The sequence below is a fragment of the Xiphophorus hellerii genome, chromosome 5 (genome assembly GCF_003331165.1).
Source record: "Xiphophorus hellerii strain 12219 chromosome 5, Xiphophorus_hellerii-4.1, whole genome shotgun sequence".
Taxonomy (NCBI): Eukaryota; Metazoa; Chordata; class Actinopteri; order Cyprinodontiformes; family Poeciliidae; genus Xiphophorus; species Xiphophorus hellerii.
In genome coordinates this window covers 10,013,182-10,036,842 of record NC_045676.1, presented here as the reverse complement: position 1 = coordinate 10,036,842, position 23,661 = coordinate 10,013,182, and the positions used below count along the sequence as shown (strand labels likewise).

The 23,661-nt window shown below is 36.6% G+C and overlaps 2 protein-coding genes across 2 annotated transcripts; both read right to left on the bottom strand.

The window, feature by feature from the left end:
* Positions 1-1,618: 1,618 nt before the first annotated feature.
* Positions 1,619-16,859, bottom strand: jpt1a (Jupiter microtubule associated homolog 1a). The gene is made up of 5 exons (XM_032563638.1): positions 16,636-16,859; positions 13,797-13,939; positions 7,458-7,555; positions 3,275-3,302; positions 1,619-2,931 (listed from the first exon to the last, which is right to left on the bottom strand). The coding sequence occupies exons 1-5, from the start codon at positions 16,689-16,691 to the stop codon at positions 2,798-2,800; spliced, it is 459 nt and encodes a 152-aa protein (XP_032419529.1). The 5' UTR covers positions 16,692-16,859; the 3' UTR covers positions 1,619-2,797.
* A 1,299-nt stretch (positions 16,860-18,158) lies between these two features.
* On the bottom strand, positions 18,159-23,456 carry sumo2a (small ubiquitin like modifier 2a). Its single transcript, XM_032563536.1, has 4 exons — positions 23,330-23,456; positions 22,299-22,430; positions 20,229-20,300; positions 18,159-18,629 (listed from the first exon to the last, which is right to left on the bottom strand). Exons 1-4 carry the CDS (start codon positions 23,348-23,350, stop codon positions 18,564-18,566), a joined length of 291 nt encoding a protein of 96 aa, XP_032419427.1. The 5' UTR covers positions 23,351-23,456; the 3' UTR covers positions 18,159-18,563.
* Positions 23,457-23,661: the final 205 nt, after the last annotated feature.

Below are 23,661 nucleotides of genomic sequence, written 5' to 3'. Positions count from 1 at the left end.
TTTGCAACAAATCACTCAGATGATAAGATTTGACTTTGCTCAATTGTATCTTGGACTCCTTTCAGAATGAGCTGTTTTAGATAAAGCTTCTTGTCACTTTATAACAAATTTCCAAATGAGCTCCCTAACTCAACATTTGCATTCATACTTTTTCTTATACGATTGCACTTTATGCATGTGAAAATGGCTGCAAACTGATGCACAATTGTACAACGCTCAGACCCAGAAGAAGAAACGGAGCCTCCTGCGCAACCGTCAAGAACGCAGTTTCTGAATGGAAAGTCAAGATCAAAACACTTGTCTTTTCCAACAGCCATTGTACAGCGCATACAGCGGTAAAACCAGCAGATCAAAGTGATGGTGCACCGCTTGGGTTGCTAGGAGACGGGCTGGGCTTGGCTGGAGTTGCTTACAGAAAGAATAACTCATTGCCCATCCATTGTGACTTAATAATAAGGAGGTTATTAAGTCAACTTATCATCAACGAAGTCAAATTATTACCAGAAAACAGCTCTCTGCTGATCTCTGCTGCTCCCCGTGTTCAAAGAGAAATCCAGAGTCTTGGAGTCTCTGAAGAAAAGATTGTTTCCTTTTGTTTTCAGTTTAGTATGATCCTCAGGGAACTACTGGGGATAAACGGAGGTCCTCCATTACAACCCTGTGCTTGCTTATCTCCGAGACTTGGAGTCCAAATCAGAACAAGAATCTTGAAACACACAACAAAACACACAGAAAGCCAACAATGTAGGCCACATTTTGTCAGGAGCTTGATAGATGAATTCTGACAAACCTGCAACCGGTCTGGGGAGATTCTGGGTTTGGCACATGTAAAGTGTGCTGCCTACCATAATCTAAATGTGGCGAAACAAAAGCACAAGTTATCATTTACAGCTCAGGCGAGAGACAATGGAACCAAGTTTGGCAACATTTTACCTCACCTTATCTTCTTAGGGATGGTTGAACATGGCAACCCATTTTTAGACTGGAATGAAAAGAAGTAGACCATCTAGTTTTTTGTTTAAATCCCTGCCATTCTTTTCTTTTTAGAGGCAGTATGAGTGCAGTTTTCTTTAATATTTTTGTCAAGCCCACCTTTCTATCCAGTGTGTTCCAGTTGTGGCCTTGAAATACATCCACAAGTGTTCTCCCAATTAACTCAAATGTGTCAGTTAATCTATTAGTGGTTTCTAAAGACTTGACATTATTGTCTGGGCTTTCTCTCTTTGTTTAAAGCGATCATAATTATCTTTTTATGTAAGCTTCTCAATTTGAAGACATTCATAAATAAATATCTATTCTTTCTCTCGTTATTGTGGCACTTTGCAAACATAAATCATTTTGATAATCCTAATTGACCTAACACAAGAGGTTTTGTCTGATTTAACTTAAGACAGTGAAAATTATGTAGTTTCAACTGTTTACACCAAAACGTAGGAATTTTTCTCCACTTTCACACTGTGCGAGCTTGTCATTAAGGCAGATTGTTTTGGCTTTCCGTACAATCCACCACCAAAAAAAAAAGAAAAAAGATAAAGATCTCCCTGATGGGACATAATCTATTTGTAACCAAAACATGAGCAGAATCCCCCAAGTAGACAGAAACACACAGCTGGTCCAGTTCACGGTCAAAACTGATCTTTAATGTTCAGTTCCACTTGTGCCATTTCTTCATTTCAGATTTCTGCAGTGACTTACATCCAGCATGACCACTTTTAAGGATGCAAACAGACATGTCTCACATAAGAAATGCTTAAAGAAAACACATCACAGGAGAAAAACATCATGTATCTAAAATGTTTGGTTAATTTTTTTTTTCCCTTCTTCGATGACAGCTGGTGGACACAGCGGTCATGCACACGGGTGCTATGGACTGAATACTGTCACATGAAATGTACAAAACGATTGTTCCAAACTTCCACTGAGCAGGAATAATGAAATATATCAGGGTAAAAGGGTGAAAGAAAGGCCGGGCTGTCATAAGGTCACTTTTCAAATCTAAGATACACTTAGAAGTCAGGACCAAGAACATCAACAAAACTGGGTGTTTCAGGTAAGTAGCGGTGTGGCAAAGTTCAGAGTGAACTTACATGTAAAACATGAGGTGGTGGGGCTTCAATGATCTAGGGTTAGTGGCTGCAATTTTAATGGAAAGAAAATCTGTTTTCATACATTTGATGAAAGGTACTTCCATCTTTTAGAGTAAAATTTATGTGGCTTCAGTGTGATATCAATACTATTTTCAGTACAAATACTTCAACTTCATGCAACAACCATACAACAAATTATTGTAATTTAAAAAAAAAAACTTAAGAGGTAAAATTAATTTAAAAAATCTTCACAGTAAAGTTTTTCCTCACATTCATACAGACCAGACAAGCATGCAAGATGGGAGAAAAAATAAAACAGTACAAACAGCAGTTACTGTGTTCAAACGTATGATCGAATCGCCCAGAGCTTGTGCTGCTCAAGTAACACTAGAGTTTTACGATGGGCTGTTGTAAGCAGTATGAGCCTCGCACCCTGCTTGGCCGCTCTAATTTCAGGGGCAAAGGCCGATTTCCAACCATAAAAAATAGGAGTACATAAAGTGCTTCTGTTAAAATAAACAATAAAAACAGTACAAAAACAGCTTTCCAAAAACAGGTATCAAAACAATGCACTTGGGGATATGGAGAAGGTGGGTGTCTGCTGGACTTTAGATGTTTCCTGAAATATGAGCCGATTTTTGTTTTGAAGAGAAAACAAAAAAGATGAGTTCAGGGATGAGAGGAGGTAAGGAGGAGAAGTTGTGTGGCGTTTAACCCAGGATGAGGCTGGACTTGCCCCCCGGGGGATTTCGGCGGCCAGGTGGTCCACCTGCGGCGGGCTCCTCAGCCTGCGGGGGCTCCTCCTGCGGCTCTGGAGCCGGATTTGGTTCTGCAGCGATGTTTTCTGAAAATGGACAGATGTGTCATGTTTGTAGAAAGAAAACAAGACGGTAACACCTATAACCTGGCCAGGCCAAACACACCCTTCTGGATTCCCGCCTGGTCTGATCATTCTCGTAAAATCGCATTCATGGAAATCTAAACATGCCTCTCCTGTTTAAAGCCTCTTAAAACTAAACTAACTTGAATTATTTCTTTGCAATCTCTGGGTACAAAAAAAATCCCTAGCTTATTTTCAAAAAGCACTGATTGATGTGGTTAAAGCCATTCTTTAGCAACCTAGCTGGGAAAATCCACAAGGTCTTTCATGAACGTTACAGAATGGAATGAGGAAAGAACCTGCTTACCATTATCACACACAGAATTATCTCCATCCTAAAAAAAGACAAGACAGAGACAGATAGGAGGTCAGCATACCTTTTTAGCCTTTTTTTTTTTTTTTAGCAGCCTTTGGCTGCTAATAAAAGCAACAGGCCTGAGAAAGCTGTATACATTATGACACCTCTGTGTTTTTTCCAGTCTATAAATAATTCCCCTGAACGAACTGCCGCAAAAAACGACACATCAGTAATGCAAGCCTGTTCTCTGAGTACGTTAAAACTGAAATGTCAAACACCCACCTACAGTGGATCTCAAAAGTGTAAACGCCTCTTTAAATGTCAAGTTTATTAATTGACACTTATCGTTTTGACATATTTTTCCACCTCTAATTTGATGTGGGGTAGGAAAGCATATGCCTTTGCTTCAGTCTATTCATTTTTTGGTAAATTATAGGTTTGCAAAGTAATATTTTGTTTTGTTTTCTTTGTGTAACGCTGTTAATTTACCAACATAAAGTGTAACTGAACATGTATTCTGTACAGTTGAGCTAAAAATAAAATAATCTACCGGTTTGGAAATCTGAAGAAATAAAAAACTGCAATAACCTGATGTTACATGAATGTAAACATTAAAACTGATACTTTGTTGAAGTGCCTTTTGATTCAGGTTCTGTCTTCTTTATTGTCACGCTGATCAATCAACCAATAAATCTGATTAACCAGAAATAAACTTCAGCTGTTCAAGTAAGGTTTTTTCTGATATTAGCACCCTGTAGCTAATGCCAATAGTACTCACTTTACCTATGACTTTATTAATAAATACTTAATAGTCTGTCACCCTAAATCTCTTCATTCTGTCCCACTCCCACTTTCATCGAAATTGTCTAGGGTTATCACGCATGTTTTATACTTTCTTTACCTGGGCAGTGCCTCTGTAAACATAAGGGATTTATAAAGCAGACACCAAACTGGAAAAACTACTACACTCCCTCTCAAAATAAAAAGGAAATAATAGGATTAGTTCTTTGGGGCTTTCTACATCTATTCAATCTCTACAGACATGTTGGGTAAATTGAAGCTTTGCTAGTCAGGTTTCCATACAATATCCTGATGATGTGGCTATTTTACTACAGGGGCTAAAATAAAAAATTAGAGCACCAACAAAAAATAGTCCAAGCTTACAACTGTGTTATGGTGTGATAAAAACCAGACCAGAACCTTTAGGACCAGAATTCATGTCTGCCAAAAACAACACTGAGCATCAATAAAGAAAACTTTGTCCTATACTGAAACATGAAATTGACACCATGCTGCTCTGGCGCGCCTTTTCTTTAGCGGCATCAGTTGAATTAAACGTGTTACATTAAAGATGAAACTAAAGAGCTTGGTTTTTGCATGCTTACGTTTAAGCAGAATATCACAGTCAGTGAAATATATGAACTTTACTTGATAATAATGCTTAAAAAATGTGCTGATTTGACTTTTTAATGTTTCCTATAGCCTATTTTTACAAAACGTTTGTGTCTTAAAGTCACAGAGACGAATACTCAACCTGCTGATGTCCCATACAAAGGTAAACTTTTAGAAATGAAGTGAAAAATATTTACTGCTGTTATGTTAAAAAGAATATAAAATACTTTTTTCAGTACACTCATCACAAATGTATTCATAAGGTTTAAAATAATCATTTACCAAGTTGTTTTTTTTGGCAGCCATTTTTTTATGTCTTAATGGTCATGATTATTGCAATCCACAGTGTGAGAAAACTATAAGTACTACTACTACAACTAGTACAATAAACCTGTGTCACCATGAATGTTTTGTTTTAGATAACAATGACAGTTCCCTTTTTAGATCTCACCAAATATAAAAGTACCAGTGGATCCTTTTTGCAGTTCCATTGTTTTCTGTCTGAATATGAAAGTTTATATGACTGCACACATCAATTAATGTGTCGAGGAGCAAGGGGTTTTTCAAGGTGTGAGACAGCAAATAGACAACTGATCCCACCCACCCACATTATCACAACGATTTCTGGACATTTTTTGCTGTGTCATTGCTGTTTCCATACACGTTTCACTAACGTTGTGGGGTTTACCCGCTTTAGTTACACGTAGCGCCACATTATTTGATGCTTTAGTTGCCTTTTCATTTACAGAGCTGAAAGTATGAACTACTTTCTGTTGTGACCGGAGTTCATTTATCCTTCTGTAAAAAAATTAAATCCAGGATCTTTGCTGACAACACCGTGGCACTGGATCTGGATTTGAGCATCTTCAGATCCAGCCCATGAAAATACAAACTTCATGGTCATACTTTCATCGTTTTTTCTTTTTTTTTTTTATCTTGCATGGTCTAAACTGTCTCCTTACCCCCCACAGCTTTAGGTACTAACATTTTTCAATTTCATTTTTTTTTTTTTCAATTTTGTCTCTGGCATAGGTTTGGTGAACTTGACTAAACGTTTGTAGTTACTTTTTCCAGGTTTTTTTTTTTTTTTCTCATATCACGCCCCCTTTGGTGCTATTGCTGAGGAGCCCCAAACTTTGAAAAGCTCTGTTCAAGTTTACATCAGTCACATTCAATTTTGTAGAAAGGATTTAGTAACATAAACAACCAACATTAACAGATCATGGCATGACATGGGACTGATGTCCTACAGGTATAAACACATTGCTTTTGTACTGGACATCCAAAGTTTGTTTTTTTCTGTTACATATGAATAAATAGGCCAATAAATGAGTTTACAGTTACCGTACATTTAGTTCAAAGTCCATGAGATGTTGTCGCTAAGAATACTTAGGAACAACACTTGTGCCTGTTTGCGTGTCACTACTGTGACTAGAAATAAAGTACCGTACTCAACTCAACTAGCAGAATATTTGATAGCTGTAATTCTAACAGAGAAGGTCGTATCAGTCTGAAGCAGATTAATATCACCCAGCCACCCGTACTTAGGTGATTCTCTAGGTGGACTGCTCGTCACTAGAGGAACATATTGCAAAGTCCAAACCAAACACACACACACACAGTGAAAAAACAAATGCAACAACAAAAAAATGCTGCAAACAAAATATGTTGCACTGAAAGAAAATGGAAGCAAAAACCTGAGATTAATAAAACAAATGCACACAAAAAATGCTGCTACCTCATACAAAATTAAGCAAACAACAAACAAAATTCTGTAACCAGATAAAGTGTTGCAACCACAGGAAATAAAATGTTAAAGAAAAATGCTGCAATTAGCAGAAAAACGACAAATACAACAATCAGGAAAAGCAGAAGAGAATTGGAGGAAGAAAGAAAAGGTGTGTTATACTTCATGTCTTCTTCAAACACGTCTTTAACAATTTTGTAGAACAGTAGAATATTTATTCCAGACTTCCCATAGCATTTATCTTTTGTTGTAAAGCTAGCAGGATTCCATTTTAGTTGCAGTATTTTTCTTGTTTTTTGTTGATTGTAGGTTTTTGCTTCATTTTTCTATGATTGCAGCATTTTCAAAGAAAATGTTATATTTGTCTTTTGCGTTTGTGTGTTTTGGAGATTGCATCGTCCATGTGTTTGCAGCGTGTTTTGCAGTCTGCACCCGTCTGTATAATTGGGACCCCTTCACCTTTATGCAAAGTTTAGTGAGTTGCTTGCGCACAAGAACAATGGTTTAGCTTTCTCCCTCAGAAGAGCAGGGCTCTCCAGAGTGTCAACTCACGTAGTCTGGAAATGAAGGAGTTTTACAGTAGATTGTCTGTGCTGTTCAACCAAGAACCTGTGGTATTTTATGGCCACAGCCACGATGTAGCAACTGCTTGGTCTGTCTCTCTAAAAGTGCTTCTTCCTTCACTGACTGACTATTTCTTTACATCATCTTCTCATCTAAGTGCTAGAGAAGACTGTGAACCTCACACAACTTCCTAAAACTGCCTTTCGTACAGTTTTAATCCTTCCACCTCTCCCTGGACAATTTGGCTTTTATATCCTGACACTCTCTGGTTGCCTCTGGGGCAGATTAGTGGGTTGTTGGTTGGTTGGTTGGTCGGTTGGTTGACTTCAACACTCGCAGGTCATCCAAGTTGAAAAGCCACCCGATTCTCAGATTAATGTTTACAGTGAAAGAGGATCAGAGAGGTTCCTTTACTTCCTTCCTTCTGCGGAAGTTCTCACTTCCTTATTTTCGCCCCAGACAAACTCATGATCGGCATAAAGTTCTTACTGTGGCAGGAGCCTCTCCAACGTGATTGGCGCCGTGGTTGACGCCTCTTCTCAGGGGGGCCGATGGCTCTCCGCACAGAACACCTGTGGGTTTTCCTCCTGAAAGGGCGGAAAAAGATGAGAGTCATAAGAGCCATCATGTCAAATGCCGTCTGATGGATGCTTGTTGTATTTGGGAAGTCTCGTTTGCAGATGAACGTTATCAGCATTGTTTACATTTTCTGACAGATACAACAGCTTCTCAAACGTTTACATTGCTGAATTGCTGTTAACTGTTCACAAACATAAAAACATAATTTTGCTTCATGTTTCTTGTTCCATAAACCAACATTTTTAAAAGTTAAAAAATATCTAAATAACTAAAACTCCACAGAATAAAGTCAATATAAATAAATAATGCAAGTTGCATGTAAAAATATTAATTACCAGCTATCAGTAACACTAAACACTTTTACACTTTTAACACTAAAAGGCAAAAGAAAATGAATCGCTGTTTCCTTCTACTAATCTCCAATTTGCTTTATCTGTTCAACTGTTAACTTTATATTTGATCTACATAGAAGCTACATCTGGTCTGGTGTTCTTCTTCCTGAAGGGGGGCATCGGCTGAGATAATGCTACATCCTGATCAGATCTATCTAAAGAAAAAAAGCACCAGAATATATCTGGTTACCACTCTCAATCTTTCAAGCATGGTGGTGGCGGCATGGAGGTTTTGTTGCAGCAGGAACTGGTTGACTGGTCTGCATTGGCTGTGAGACGACAGCAGCCAAATATAGATAAATTCTCCAAGAAAACCTCTTTAAGACAGCATTCAAACTGAGCATGATAGGATCGGCAGAGAAGAATGGTATAAGATATCCAAAAAGGTGTGGCTAACTTGTGGAGACATATCCCGTAAGACTGCTGTTGCTACCAAATGTGCAATTGTATCAATCTACGTACAGGTGTATCTACCATTTTAAAACGTTCATATTCTTTATGAAACTTTTAAAACCCGTTTTTACCTTTTCATTATCAAAAATGTTGAGTAGATTTGTTTTCAAGTTAGGTCTTTCAGAACAATATAAAGAAAAAGTAAAGGGATGCAAGTACTTTCTGTCTGATGAGTATCGCCTAAATACATGAAAATATCTAAGTACTACAAATAATTAATCCACAGTGGTTAAAGTACATGGATGAATAAAGCTGTTTACATGTATGTAACAAAAGCAGGAAATAATGCAATGGCAATGTGTAAATACAAAATAAGAGTATGACTTGGCAAAATGATCCAATGCCATTATGACCTGATCAAACCTAAAGAACTTGTAATGGTAGATATTTATTTAAAATGGACAACCACATTTATTTACAGCAGATCACAAAGTGAGTATGAACAGATGCATGGTCTGCAGAGAAGGTCAGTAAACACTAAACTAAACACGTAAGCATGAAAACACTAAAACTGCAACCATGTGCTCAGCAATCAAAATTCAGCTCTCACAGTCAGACTCAACCAAACTCCTAAAAAGGATAAGCCTAGCTCCGGGTGTTCTAGCTCCGTCTGAGGCTCTTCTTGGTTTTTTTTTGTGAATACTGAGAGTTGAGGGAAGAAAAGGGGAAAGTACAACCCACAAACTCAAAACTCTGAAGTCGAAAGTTATGACCCGACATCGTGACCTTCATTTTGTTCATGTCCCACTCCCATCCTAATACGCTTTGGGAACTTTTTTTTTTTTTTATTAAAAATTCCACTTTCTCACCAGTTGTCATTACAATTGATCTGTTCACAATCTTTCATTTGAACCGAGACAGAAGAGCACTCATTTCCTGCAGTGTAGGCTTTTTCTCAGACTTCTATTAAAGAACTGAGTACAGAAAACACAGATGGAAGTCATCCCAGTTTCCGGAATGCAGCAACAGTTTCTCTAATGACAAACACTTGCTTGTTATCAAGCAGGTTTTGCAGGGAGCCGAAACCAGTAAGGTTTTAGCTTTTTAATCGTCTTTATTGAGTCAAATCACTCAGGCAAATATGAACTTCTGCATGTGGAGAGTATGAGGGTTGATGTAGAGCAAAGAGAGCAGTAATCCAGTTCAAGAAGTCTTTATCACAGTAAGCTCCCTTTTTTCATTTCTCCCTTCTCTATTCTATCAGATTTTCCATGTCGAGACAAGTTAGACAAAAAATAATAAAAGAGGCACAATTAGGGACATCATTAAGAGAGTTCCTGCCTTAACAAGCAACACAATGAGACCTACTATCAATTTCTCTTCAAAAAGCAGAAAGGTATGCTACAAAACTAAGTACAGGTGCCTAGAATGACAAAGTCATCTCCACCTAGAAATAACATGCACTACCACAATGGTTTTGGTGTTTCTTTAAAAACTGCCATTCCGCACACCATTTCACCCCCTCTGCTAACAGGACACAAATCCCACAGATAGTTTGAAAAGCAAATAAAAAAAAAACCTAGACACCTTGACGCTTTATTTATAGAAACAACAAGGTGAATCAAAGAGAAGATTAAAGGGTTTGAGGAGCACATAAATGTTATTGTTATAGTTAACGAGAGGAAAGGGCAGCGGACCTGCCTTCTGGTTTAGTTATTACAAAGCTGTTAACTTTTAAGTCTATACAGTAACAGTGGGGTTTTAAATCTTTTTTATATACTAAAAAAAAGTAATAATGCTTAATTACTTTCCAGTCCTGGGTGAACTATGATTTTGAATTACTTCTGAGTGAGTCTGGATACAAGCCTCACTAAAATTATGTTTCTGAGGGTGATGTGGACATGGACAAACTATAGAGTTTTGGGAAGTAGTCCACAGAAATATAGACAAAAGACCATTGAGAGTATCTCTAACTTTGTGTGCACATTTCCTCTGCTAAGAATTGGTTTGTTTCAAGAAAATAAATGAGAAGATTTGATCAGAGTGTAATCCAGTGTGCCATTGGTTTGAAAACAAAAAATACTTTGTAACATTTAGAATATTCAATTTTATCTTTTGATTGCTTGTTAATACCATAAAATGAGCTGCTAACATTGAATACATTTCCATGATGACATATAAAGTTGTATAAATTTGGTGCAGTCTGTTTTGAGTCATCATCGGTTCCACCTCATTCCATTCATTACTGGAATGAATCAGAAATGGATATAGAAAGAGAATTTTTTTTTTTTTTTACAGAAACATTTCATGACCTTCAGTAGACAGAACCAATCTGTCAATCAATATAAACCTTTGAAAACTGATTTAATCCTGATCCAATGTTGGAGGTCTAACAAAGATTTCCCCATTGAACACAGGTACACCACAATAATTTGGAATATTGCAAAAACGTACAATACTTTTGTAACTAATTAGTGAAACTGATGTAGATTAATTATACATAAAGTGAAATACTTCCAAGCCTTGTTTGGGGGTTCTTTAGCATGAATTAAATTTTTGATATGAAGACAACCAGAATGTGGTTCTGCTGAGGTGTAATGGAAGCTCAGGTTGCTTCAGGCCGTCTGCACAGTTGGGTCTGGTGTCGCTCATCTTGGCTCTGACTCCAGTCTTGGTCCTTTTCTTGTGAAGCTTCCCAAATTCTTGAGCGGATTTTGCTTGGTAATCCTCTCAAGGCTGAAGTTATTCCTGTATCTGGTACACTTTTGCCAACCACATTCCACAATGTTCTAATTTTATTGGATACCAAGTTTTGGGTTTTTGTTATCCTTAAGCCATAATCATCAAAATTACAAGAAACAAAGATTTTGAAATATTTCACCTTATGTGTAACGAGTTTATATGATATACGAGTGTCATTTTCTGAAATGAGCAACAAAAAATTTTAAACTTTTTTACAATATTCAAATTTTTTAACCTATACTTGCACTTATGATCATATATTTATAATCAGGTAAAGATTAACTCAACACACAAAGGTAGTAAATATAGCCTTAATACATGTGTGTTGGGTGAATACATCTGTCATTTTTCAATCCAACCCGTAACCTTAAGACAATTTCAGTGTCAGCTAAAGTATCCTTGTTCTGAAAAACAAGAACAAATCTTAAGATTAAAAAAATTCCTTTTGACGTCACTTATTCAAGTTTCAATGTACTTCCTATTTTAGATAGAAAAGCAGAAATAAAAGAAGGAATTGAAAAATGAGGTTCGACTTTCTCAGTGAAGTAAATACTGCTAGAACTAAAGGGTATAGTTAAGTGTAAGAGGCTAGAGGAGAAAAAAGGAAATGACAGACATGTATGAAAGTTTCAGTGCGCACTCAGCCTATCAGAAAATATTCTTTAAATAACCCACGGAAATGTTGTTGTGCTCCTCTATCACACATCGTACTTGATGCTATATACTACTGCTTTCTAAAGAGAGAACCAGACGGAGGTGTCTGTTTTTTAAATTATTCTAAAATGTCCATTGGAAGTGTGTAATGCAATATTAACCGTTTCAAAAGAGAGTTAAACTGTGGTGGCTGCACTGATGAAACAGAGACATTTAGTAACTTTTATCAATCATTATTTGGTGAAAGGTACTAGAGTGGTTTCATCAGAAGCGAGCAAAAAGAAGATCGTTGAAAGAGATCTAACATTATCAAAAAGATCTTTAAAAAAACATTCACATGCACTAGAGCAATATTTACAACCATTAAAGGAAATGAAGAAGTTATTTTAATTTGATTATATTTAGAAGGGGATTTCTAGCAGTTCAAAAAGTAAAAAAACAATAAAAAATAAATACTGCAGAACATGAAGTAAAATATAAAAAAACAATCTACTTGTCTACTTAGTATTATATACCAAAATGCTAGTGTCTTCTCAGACTTCAAGTACAGTTTGTTTATTTCTATGAATTAAAAAGGCACCAACTGTTGGGAAACAAAAAGCTAATCAAGTTTAAAGTAAATCTTTTTTTAATTAAAATCAGACCGCTTGAATTAGAGCAGCCGAACGTCAAACAAACAACTGCAGGCACAAGGCATGTTTATTTTGCTCAACACTTGTAAGAAAATTGTAAAAAGGGATCGGCTCATCACGTGCCCTGAACCTTTTGTAGAATGATAAGCTTTAGACCTTTGAACAGGAAGTTTGAGAACCTTTACTGTGATGGAAACTAAAGTGAAGTGCCCCCTCTGGTGTGTAAAGAATTTACAAAAAGTGGATTGTCCATTTCTCTGGAGAACCTTTACTTTTCTTTTACAACTGCAGCACTCTCTCTTCATCATTAATTTCCTAAACAACCAGACTGAACAATAAACCACTTCTTACTGACTCTTATGTACAGGTGATAAGAGCTACACTATTGTGCTACACTGACAGCCGGTATTTACTTTTAAAGGGTTGGCTCTCTGCGGTACATCAAAGGTCAGTAATATTGTCTCTGAATAAAAAAGTATGGGAAACACATTGGGAGTGGAAATCCCACTGGGGGAAAAAAACAGGAAACTGAAGTCAAAGTGTAGGGAGCTTTCAGTGAGCTAAAACTGATTTAAAATAAACTTTCCAAGACTTGGCGGTCTTGTCATGTTGTACATTCCAAGTCAGTTGGCTAAAAAACTTGACTTTAAGGACTGATGAGGGAAATGATAAAGACCTGGGCTCTTGAGTCAGACTGAACGAGAGTCAGATAGCTGTCAACTGGCATCTTTGAGGGAAAAAAATTGATTTTCAGAAGTTATTTATTGTCATCTTGTCCAAAAAATCTGTTGTTTTCCATACTTTGAGATGGTGATGTTAATATATTTTAATTTGATTTTAGTTAGAATTTATAATATTCTAAATGTTACATAGTTATAAATGTATCTTTAAATGTCTGGGGATTTTTGTCTTTCACGAATGTTTACAGAATTTTTCATTCTGAATTTTTACAATAAAAAATAGAGGTTAATGTAGCATTAAATAGAAATCTGCATACTGTATGCAGACTGTCTCTAAGCCATGAGATAACAGCTCAACGAGAAATATTATAATTATTTAATATCATGAGACCTTATATAACGAGATCTTGTTACACTCCTATTATATCCTAAACTCAGACATGTACAGTAACGTGAACTTGTTAGAGCAACACAAATATTTGAGCTATGTCTCAGGTCATATACCCCATGCTTGGAGGCTGAAAATAAAAACCTCATAATTTTCAATAACCTTTCCACTTACCTTAGATTTTTTTGAAAGTCCCCAATCAAAAAAGTAAAGCTGTTTTTTTTATTTTTCTACAATCACAACTAATTTTATTTATTCAGCCTCAGAAATAAAAAAAAAGGCAAATGCTTTAGCAGAAATTGACATAATATAAAGCTGAAAATTAGTACAACACACAAAAAGCACTAGAAAAGTAAGTAAGATCGTACCTGGTGGGTTGTTCCTTCGATTAGCGTAAGGGTCTTCCGGCTCTGCGAACACACTGGACGCCATCTTGTTTTTTCTGACGGGAGGTTTCTCCTCATCTGCCCCAAGTGAAATGTTGGAGCCGCCACCAGGAGGGCGCAAAACCCTGGAAACATATTAAAGTCACAGCTACCAAACTCTTGATTTTTCTCTGTTATTTTTGTCATTCTCTATTTTTGAGATTTCCAGTTATTCAAGAGACATTACATAAGAACAATAAATGCTACATGCAAGACAAACAACTTAGCCTTTTAGACAAATACAGGTTCGTTTGAAGAAAAAGCATGATGGCCTTTATTGGGGGCCATTGATTTAGTTTTAGATTTTCTTCTGGTCAATTCTTAAACTGAAATGATAAAACATGGATTAGCATTAAAAATCCATCAAGAAACCAAATGATTTTCAGTTAGACCAATCCCAACCAGCTCAGGTTAGCTATTATTGTTACAGGTTAATTTTCTAAACTAGAGAAAAGTTACTTTTAGGGATGCTCAAATGTGAAAAATTGGACTGATATTGATATCCAATAATAACTCTGCTGTTATTCAAGATTTACCAATATTTTATTTTATCAATTTCTTTTATCCGATTACTTGATTAACCGTAAGAATAATCGATGGATCACTCGATTACTAAAATATTCATTTACAACAGCCCTAGACGATACTTGTTTAGATTATATTATGTGCCGTATTACATAAAAACAAGAGATTATTTAACATTATGGATGACTGTACAATCAAGGTCAATCAGACTAAGTGGTGTTTACAACAATGACTAAAGAAAATTCCACTGACACATTTGGTTTGCTATTTGGTTTCTACCTGCAAATGTCACTGTTTCTATAGTACACTAAAGAATAATGAAAGCATTTCAAAGGCTTGAAATTAAATCAAAAACATCAAATCCATAAGAAGAGTCTATATTTAAAGTATAACCTCTTTGTTCTGGCATGCTGGATTTTCAACATCAGTCAGGACTCCTCCAGGTCTTGACTGACGTCAAACCATTCTTGTTGTCCATTATTAATTCACCAACTTTAAGAGAATGGATTACATCCTCTTTGCTGGGTATTCATCCGGGAAGACCTCAAGTTCAAAATGTCACGGTTGCAATCATTACCACGTTTGCCTTGAGATACAGTACTCCATCCTGCTGAATCATCCCTAAATCTTGCCTGGACTCTTAGAAAAAGTTTCTCTTGGAGTACATTTTGATCTGCCATTTGTTTACGGCAGTAGCTTTAGGCAGTTTTGTGAGTAAGCTTTTGCATCAGAACCAAACTCAAACATGGATTGTATCAGGATGTTTCATTCTTGGCACAAAACAGGGCGCATGAGAGCACTCACATTTTCTTCACCGCACAAATGATTTTCTAGAATAATCAATAGTAGATTTCATAGGAGAAATTAACTTTGCATCTGTCTTCTCTGGTGTCCGTTCTAATAGTCCCTGGATTTTCAGTCTATCTTTCTTAAACAAAAGTGACTTCTTTGCTGTCACAAAACCTTTTCCTTAAATTTTGGGTTTTACTGTGTGTGGCTACATATTTTTTAACATGTAAAACAGGACAAATGGATTAAAATAGGGTGTGAATGGTAATGCTTTACGAATCCTACATTTGTCTCCCTATCAAGCACATCTGACACTTTTCCGTATCAATTAGTTTACCATTAGAACAGAAAACTTTGAGCTTTCATAGAATCACATGTGTTTTTAATTTGACTATTAGGAGAAATAAAGTCAGCTGAGCTCATTGTTTGAAAAGAAAACAGGAAATGGTCACATTTTAGTTTAACCTTTGCTTTTTGCTGAGATTACTAAACATTGCAAAAGCTTGACACAAATAAACAATTTACTGTAATTTTCCATTTTACATGTGGCATCCAAATATCCTGTTTCATCTGATTGTTTTTAGTGTTTTAAACAAAACATTTTTGGATACAAAGTATTTGATCACACTCCCTAACTAGTTTTGAATTATACTGATTTGATTGTATAATCTTTGACCAGTTTGTCATGTGAAATGAGAAAAGGTTCGTTGTGAATTGCAAATCTATAGGCAGCATATATTTTGGTTTACCTTTTTCTAATTACGTCGTTATAAAAGTGCTAACTTGTTCACGTATTTTCAGGGGGGAAACACTAAACATCAACAATTGTTAAATGTACATTATTCAGTGCTCAATATTTCTGTAGCGTAAGCAGATTTCTAATAATCCAGATTAATTCAAATCCCACATGTGAAATAAAATGCACACGTGTCAGGTGTGGCCAGCTGTAATATGGCCCTTGTTATCATCAGGCAACATGCTGGGCAGACTGATTCTACATCAGCTGTCGTCTTGACAACTGATCTGAAATGTGCCGAGACCCCACCCTAATGGAGTGACCGATCTGGTGTATGAAATCTTTCTCAGACTGTAAACACGACAGCTCTCTCTCTCTCTCACACACACACACACACACACACAGAGACTCGCGGAAATGTAAAAGGACGTTAGCACCGAGCTGTTAGCTGGGTAGCATTTTTTTTTTTTTTTTTTTTTACAAAAGGGATGGTCCATGCATGCTAACTTGCTAGCTATGATTAATAATGCGAATGTTCCGTCATAAAATGCCAAACTGCGGGTTTGACCTATCGCATTTTAAACATATTAGACGGTTAGTTAAACACAAAATGAAGCCTTTCAGAAAAATTCTATATTTTCGTTAATTACACGTTGGACCGTTGGTAAAGTCAGGATGCTGAACGTGTGGGCTAAAGCCGTCACATCGGTCTGATTGAAGCCTTTTATTTACCTGGAACTGTTTTTAGCACCGGGCTCCATCCCCTGAAATGTCGTGGTAGTTGTCATTTCTGCACAAAAACGCCGTACGCTAGTAATAAACCTGTCAGAAGTCACGCAAACTGAACTTGTTTAAACAATGCTTCACCACCTCATCATCGCCCGAACAAGCTAACGTTTCCGAAGCATCAGCATCCACCTGCCTGCAGTCTGAGCCGGAAACCCAGCCTGAAGACGGCGCCTAACTTCCGCCTAAGCCTTCAAAATAAAAAAATAACAGACGAGTTTTGTGGCGTTGTGTTTATTGGCATCAAATAAGTGTAAATGGGTTAAATGTGTAATAGTATTGTTATATCATTTTGTCTAATTCTCTTTGAAACTCATTTAAAATCTGTAAAGTGTCAGAGCTTCCGGGTTGTCTTTACAGTTCTAATCTGCTGATACCCTAAGTGTTGCAAAGCCTCAGGCATTTTGGTAGCGTTCACTTAGGCTATGAATAATTTAACTAAACAGAATAATATACTGTAATCATTAATAGGGTTAATGATTTTCTAGCAACCAGAGAACGTTCTCCAAAGGTTATCTGAAGTATCAACATTGTACCTTTTTTGGGAGTAATCAGGAAACATCCACTAAATGTAATATTTTCTCAATGTTCTCTGTAACTTCACAATGTAACCTTAACAGAACATTTAGAAAATGTTATTTAGTTTCAACATTGACAGTGAAACCTTTTGAAAACTTTCAGACATTTTCTAAAAGCCCCTCAAAGGCAATCATTGACAAACCAACTTTCACTGAATTTATGACTGCAAGTTTTCAGGGCATTCCTGCAGGTTTTGGGCAGCTACAGTGTGTTTACCCATTTTCTTTCACAAAATGGCTTAAGCATTTCAGTAAGATTGGGTAGTTATAATCAGTAAATCTAAGGTTTACTGACTATAAACCTCATGTTTATAATCTGTAAACCAGATTTACTTGGGATATGGTCTAATCCCATATTCGGACATGGGGTTAGACTGGGGCATTCATGACCAATACTTGTCCCATCAACAGATTTGACAGACAGAGTTAATCTTTCCAGCTCCTTCAGTGTATTGCCATAAGCCTTTTGGCATCATGCTTGATTCTGCTTTCATCTAACTCATCAATTGAGGTCGACAGCCATGTCCTGGTTGAGTTGCATTTGAAATGACGGTACTCTGATAGATGTTCAAGCTTGGAATATTGTGTTACAATCTAATGCTCCTTTGAACCTCTCCATGTTTTCCCCAACTCTCCTGCTGTTTTTGCTCTGTAAAGTTTCTGTGAGGCATGCACAGATTGTGTTTTGAATTTAAATTGCACAAGGATGGACTGTTTATTCATGAGTTGATCTGTGAAGTTCCAAGGCCGAGCATCTAATCAAAATGGCCTGAGTATAACTTGCTCAATTTGAATACACTGAAGATCATGTTAACAGAATGGGAGAAATTCAAAGGGTATGAATACTACTGCAAGGCAACATGAGTCAGATAGGAAGCTGAACACCAAACATTTTATTAAAAAAGTCAATTTATTTCAATAATACACTTCAAAACAACAGATGTCAGCAAATTTAAAACACGGGCTTACTCAACAACAATATTCTATCCAAATCAAAACCCCTGTTGTATGTATAAAAAAAAATTACTTTCAGCTCTTGGGAAGAAGAAAAAAAATAAAAGAAAAAGGGGAAAAAACTTGCAAAGCTTTTGATATCGCCACACTGCACAGTTTCAGAGATGCTAACATATTAAGTGTCAGTGCGATGCAGGTGTATGTCAACTCTCCCTGCTGCCTTTCAGCATTTTGTACAAGTTTCCCATGATATAAACACTGGTGATGAGCATATGAAGACTGGGTATAACAAAGGTGTTCAGGGACAAAAAGGGAGGTAGGGATGTTCACAGGAAACAGTCTTTAAAGAGCCGATCCTCCAGTTTGTTGTTGGAACACGTCAATTGTATCTTCATCTTCCATTTCTAGCTGTAAGGGAAATATAAAAGAAAGTCAGTTTAGAGTCTTTGGGTAAAACTGAACAGCAGTTTTCACTATACAATGTCTTTACCAAGAAATGTATTAATAATTAAGCATTAATGTGACTGTATACATTTACATGAGGTTGTCATAGCATGAAACCAAAGACTTCTATTGAGATAATAAATGAGTAAAATAAACTTACTCTTTGACGAGTAAACATGATAAAAATCAGCACACCTTAATTTTGTAAGGGTTTATACAGCTGGAATCTGTCTATTGTATATAAAAAAAAATCCTGTCCACTTATTTCACCTGAATGTCCACATATCTATTGTGCAAAATATTCAGCGTTTGTCTGCATATAAACTGCATTGATAACTCGATTCATAATATGAGGAATCATCTTATTGTTAAGGGTTACCCTGGTCAAGTTCAACAATAATAGCATAAACTTCAGTTGTGTTCTTTGCACAATATTGTCAAAAGGGAGGAGGAAAAAAAGAAATAAATAAAAAATTTCTAAGTTGTAGTGGTGTTCATAGCTGAAGATATTTGAAAAAAAAACCATTTAAAATGACTGTGGTTTGTCGTACTGAAAGGAAACTAAAAGCATTAAGAAGTAGGTTTAATGTTGATCAGCAACATTAAGTATGTTGATGGTTGACTACAGTTTACAGTCAGCAAAACCTTTTACTTGTGTGCACCAGTCCCCTGAACAGAACTAAGTGGTTCAGTTTTGCTAAATCTGGTCTTTTACTATTATGATCACTTGGTGTTCATAATATAGATGGTCTGAAATTTAACCTGAATACAAAGTTGTACAAGTTGCACAACTTTGGTTTCATAAAAAAACACTGCAAGCAAACTGAAATTCAGTAGTATTTGTGAAACTCGACTGACAGTGGTTGGCACCCATCACCTCGCAGGAAAAAAAGTTCTTGATCTGAACCTCAGTTAACACCTGTGGTTTTTCTGCAGGAAATAGGCTTCGTTTTCATGCTTCGAAGACACGTTTGAGACTAATCTGAAGTTTTGCTTTTGGTCTTAAAATGTTTCAGTTTTTTTCTGTGTTTTTAAAGTATAAAAACTAGATTAAGAGCTATGCAGAAATTAAGAATCATTTTTATGTAATACAGCTCCTGGTTTTAAAATAAACAGCTGATTTTTAAAAGAAAAAATATAAGTGTATGTTTTTAATAGTTTTGTCTTTTGACTGTGGTGCTTTATTTTATTCACACTACACCCACGTTTATTTAAAAGCAGAGTAAGACTACATGACTAACCAACATGAGAGCAACAAGGCTTGAAAAGTCACTGTTCACACTCCTCTTATTTCACCACTACTCAGAGTATTGTACATAAGCTCATGCAACTTAAACATGAGAATGAAAAATTGTTATCAGTGGACTGGTGTTCTTCCCACAGGGCAGAGTTGCAGAAATTTGTGTTGTAACATTGTCTGGGTTTCATCCTTAGAAATAGGATTGGGCAATAAAAGCATTCAAAATAAAACATCAGTAAATAGTAATAGTCCACAAGCTGAAAAACAAATTGCCTAGTAACAAAAAGTTGGAATGCAAGCTAAACAACAACGTGTTGGCTTACCTGTGAAGGTGTGTCTGTTTCATTAATAGGCTGACCGTCAAATCGAAATCTTATTTGCCTCATTGACAGACCCTAAAAGGACAGAAACGCCACAGTTTTAGAACCATGTATAAATAGTACAAGAATAGGAATCGAGTACATACATTGAGATCAGATTAATGTTTAATTTACAGCACATTTTAAAACTTTTCTTCTGAGAAAAGTGCTTTACAAATTATGATACAGTACATAGTAGGATGGACAAGTGGGAGTAGGCATCACCTAGTAAATTCCAACTCCAGTCACATGTCAGTGTGATCTTGAATAGGCATTTAATGAAAATGAGTTAAATTAAAAACAAACAAAAGATCAAATATTTGCTCTTCTGTGGATCTCAGCAGTTGTGTGATGGCAAAATAATATTTCGCCATACTTTGACTCTTATAGCTCAACTTTAGACTGATAAAATGTGTGTACTTTCTTTTAATTCTCTCATTTTCTGGTCAGAGGTTTAGTTGTTGCATTTTCAGCAGCTTGTAGTCATTTCCATCTCGAGAACTTAAAAGTGTAAAACATTTATTACAGCAATTCAACTCAAAATGGAAAACTCATGTTAGCCATTACAAAATGTAAAAGAACTGAAATGTTTATTATTGATTGAATCTGGAAGATAAAACCATATCTCCCATCTGAGTGAACTCTTTGCTCATACTATGTCACACTCGTTCCATGGTCTACCGCTTACATTTCATATTGATTCCAGGTTTATTACTACTTTGTGAGAATGATTCATGGTGTATTATACATACTGGAACATTTCAATCAATTCCAAGCCATGATAAACAAGTAGATCACCAGATAAAATGATAATCTGAAAGGGGACTACTGACACCATCCACTAAGGTGGGCTTTGTTTAGCAAGCTAGCTGTTTGCAGCTTTCCTAACAAGTACAGGGGTTGAAAAAGATGGACAAAAAAAAGGGTTAACCGCAGTCTTGAAATGCTTGTTCGAGGAAGAATCACAAGGCAACTGGAGTCAGTGCTTTAAGAGGTACAACACATACAGATATCTACGACATGAACTACAACCGTGACACTCCTTATGTTAAGCTATTCTGGAACCACAGAATGTGGACTGGACTGTTCTCAGCAGTCCAAAAATAATTTTTCAGATGAAAGTAAAGTTTGCATTTCATTTGAAAACCACTGTTTTAGAGTCTGGAGGAAGAGTGGACAATGGACAATTTGAGGAACTATGTCATCTGCTAGTGTTGGCGCAGTTCATTTTATCAACTGCAAAGCCAGGACGGTCTAAATCCCAACCAGAATCTTGTGCTTCCCTCTGCCGATTTCATTTTCAACCAGCACTTGGCACCTGCCAACTCTGTCCACTTTAATGACCATGGAATCACTGGGCTTGACTGACCAGCAAACTGATCTAAAAAAAATAAAAATAATTTAAAAAAACTACACAGAGAATCTATGAAATACTTTCAGGAGGAAGACTAGAGACACCAGAGCAAACTATGCAGACCAGCTGATCAAAGCTGGGCTGTTCAGACTGCGATGGAAAAGTCGGATGTGGGTCGCATTTGCCTGCTATGTGGACATAGCCCAATTATGGAGTTCTTATAATGTACAGTAGGACAACATTTTGTACTGAAAATATTTTTGTTGGTCTGTAATCCAATTTTCTGCTAAATTGAATTGGGGTTTTGGTTTTATGGCTGTACGACATAAATCTGTCACTCTAAGAGCTTAAAGAGTAACTTTTTCAGTTGAATTACTGAAATTAATTTAACAAATATCAAATCTATATAACTTTTATATGCACATATGTATGGAGAAAATAACAAAAATGACAAATGGAGAAAACACACAGAGACTGCACAAGTAGTTTTTATTCTGCTTAATATATTTTTGGGTTTTGTTATTTGGATTCAAATTCTAGAAGTGTGTCCAAAACACTCACTACTTGCATTTTAAGCCAAAAGTGTCTATAGAACCATTTTAACATATCAGTAACTTTAGCATCTTTGGCCAGAGATATTATTCATTGAGAGCAAAAGCGTGTGTGTACAGCAGTCTCACCTGCCGTTCACAGTAAGCTTTCATCAGCTTGCTGAGAGGAGTGTGCCTTTTAATCTTGAACTGCACAACCGAGCCATCCTGCCCTGCCACCTTCAGGTTGATGTGCTCATTGTTCTCAGTCTTTACTCCTTCCTGAGGAGACAGAGGAAACAAGTCAACATGGAGTCAAGCAACGTTTAAAACCTCCAAACCACCAGAAACGAGGCCCATCTGGATCGACCGTCGTCAGTTTGAAACTCTATATCTGGAGTGTTCAACCCCAGCTAACGTCCTGCAGGTTTCAAATGCAACCCTGCTCCAGCACACCTGAATCAAATTAATGGCTGGTTACCAGGCCCTCGCCTGCTGAAGAGGTAATGTAATCATTTGAATCTGCTATGTTGGAGAAGGGATGCATCTAGAACCTACAGGACAGTAGCTCCATGTCATCTGTTGCTTGATGGTCATTTTTTAACTGATTATCTTCACTGTTAGTGAGGAGTGGGTTTATTTGGTGACTGCGCAGAAAGGAGCGAAATTACAACTTCGCTGTAGCAATAGGCGCCCCATTCATCGATGGCCTACAACTCACTAAGATATTAGTCACTCTTAACATTTAATCTTCCACTGAAATATATTTTTAAAAGAGCTAGCTTGATTCACATACTCGAACATATAAGATGTCTTTCGGACATTAGCTTTTTGTCCCAACTAGTCATTCCAGCGACAGCCGGTTAACTCGCATTTCAAGTAGATTCTTGTTAAACCCTTTAGTCATGAAAGCACTAAATTAATTACTTGGTATTGACAAGTGATCCCCACTAATACAGTATCTAAACGAAGCACAAAAAACTATTCCTTTCATTCTGCCAGGGACTCAGAATCTTTAGCCGCATTAGCTTATTATGCTAATTTTAACCGCTAGCTAAAACAGTAGCTTCGAGTTTGCCCGTTTCAATTTCTTTACAGGGAAACTGTTCAGACAAAATCAATAATTTATGCATCACGTATGCATGTACCAAAAAAATATACAAAAGCCACTCCGTCCTCACCTTTGGCTTCTCGTCTGCCATCGTTGTTGCTGCCGTTTGTGCTACTTCGGCTAGCCGTTGTGCGCCCGATCTTCAGCGCATGCGCTGTATGGTATAGTGATGGGTCATATGCTCCAGCTTTGTGGTGAATCCGAAGAGCCGACTCTCATCGACTGAATTGATATACAACTGTAAGTGGCTCCCCATAATTTTTTCTTTTCAGTTAAAATACATCATCTAATAAAGCACTTCTTCGTGCTCATACTTTGTGAAACACAAAAGTATAAGAATTCCTGCTTTTGCAAATACATATATACAAAATATTAGGCAAATATAAGGCCGTCATAAAACAC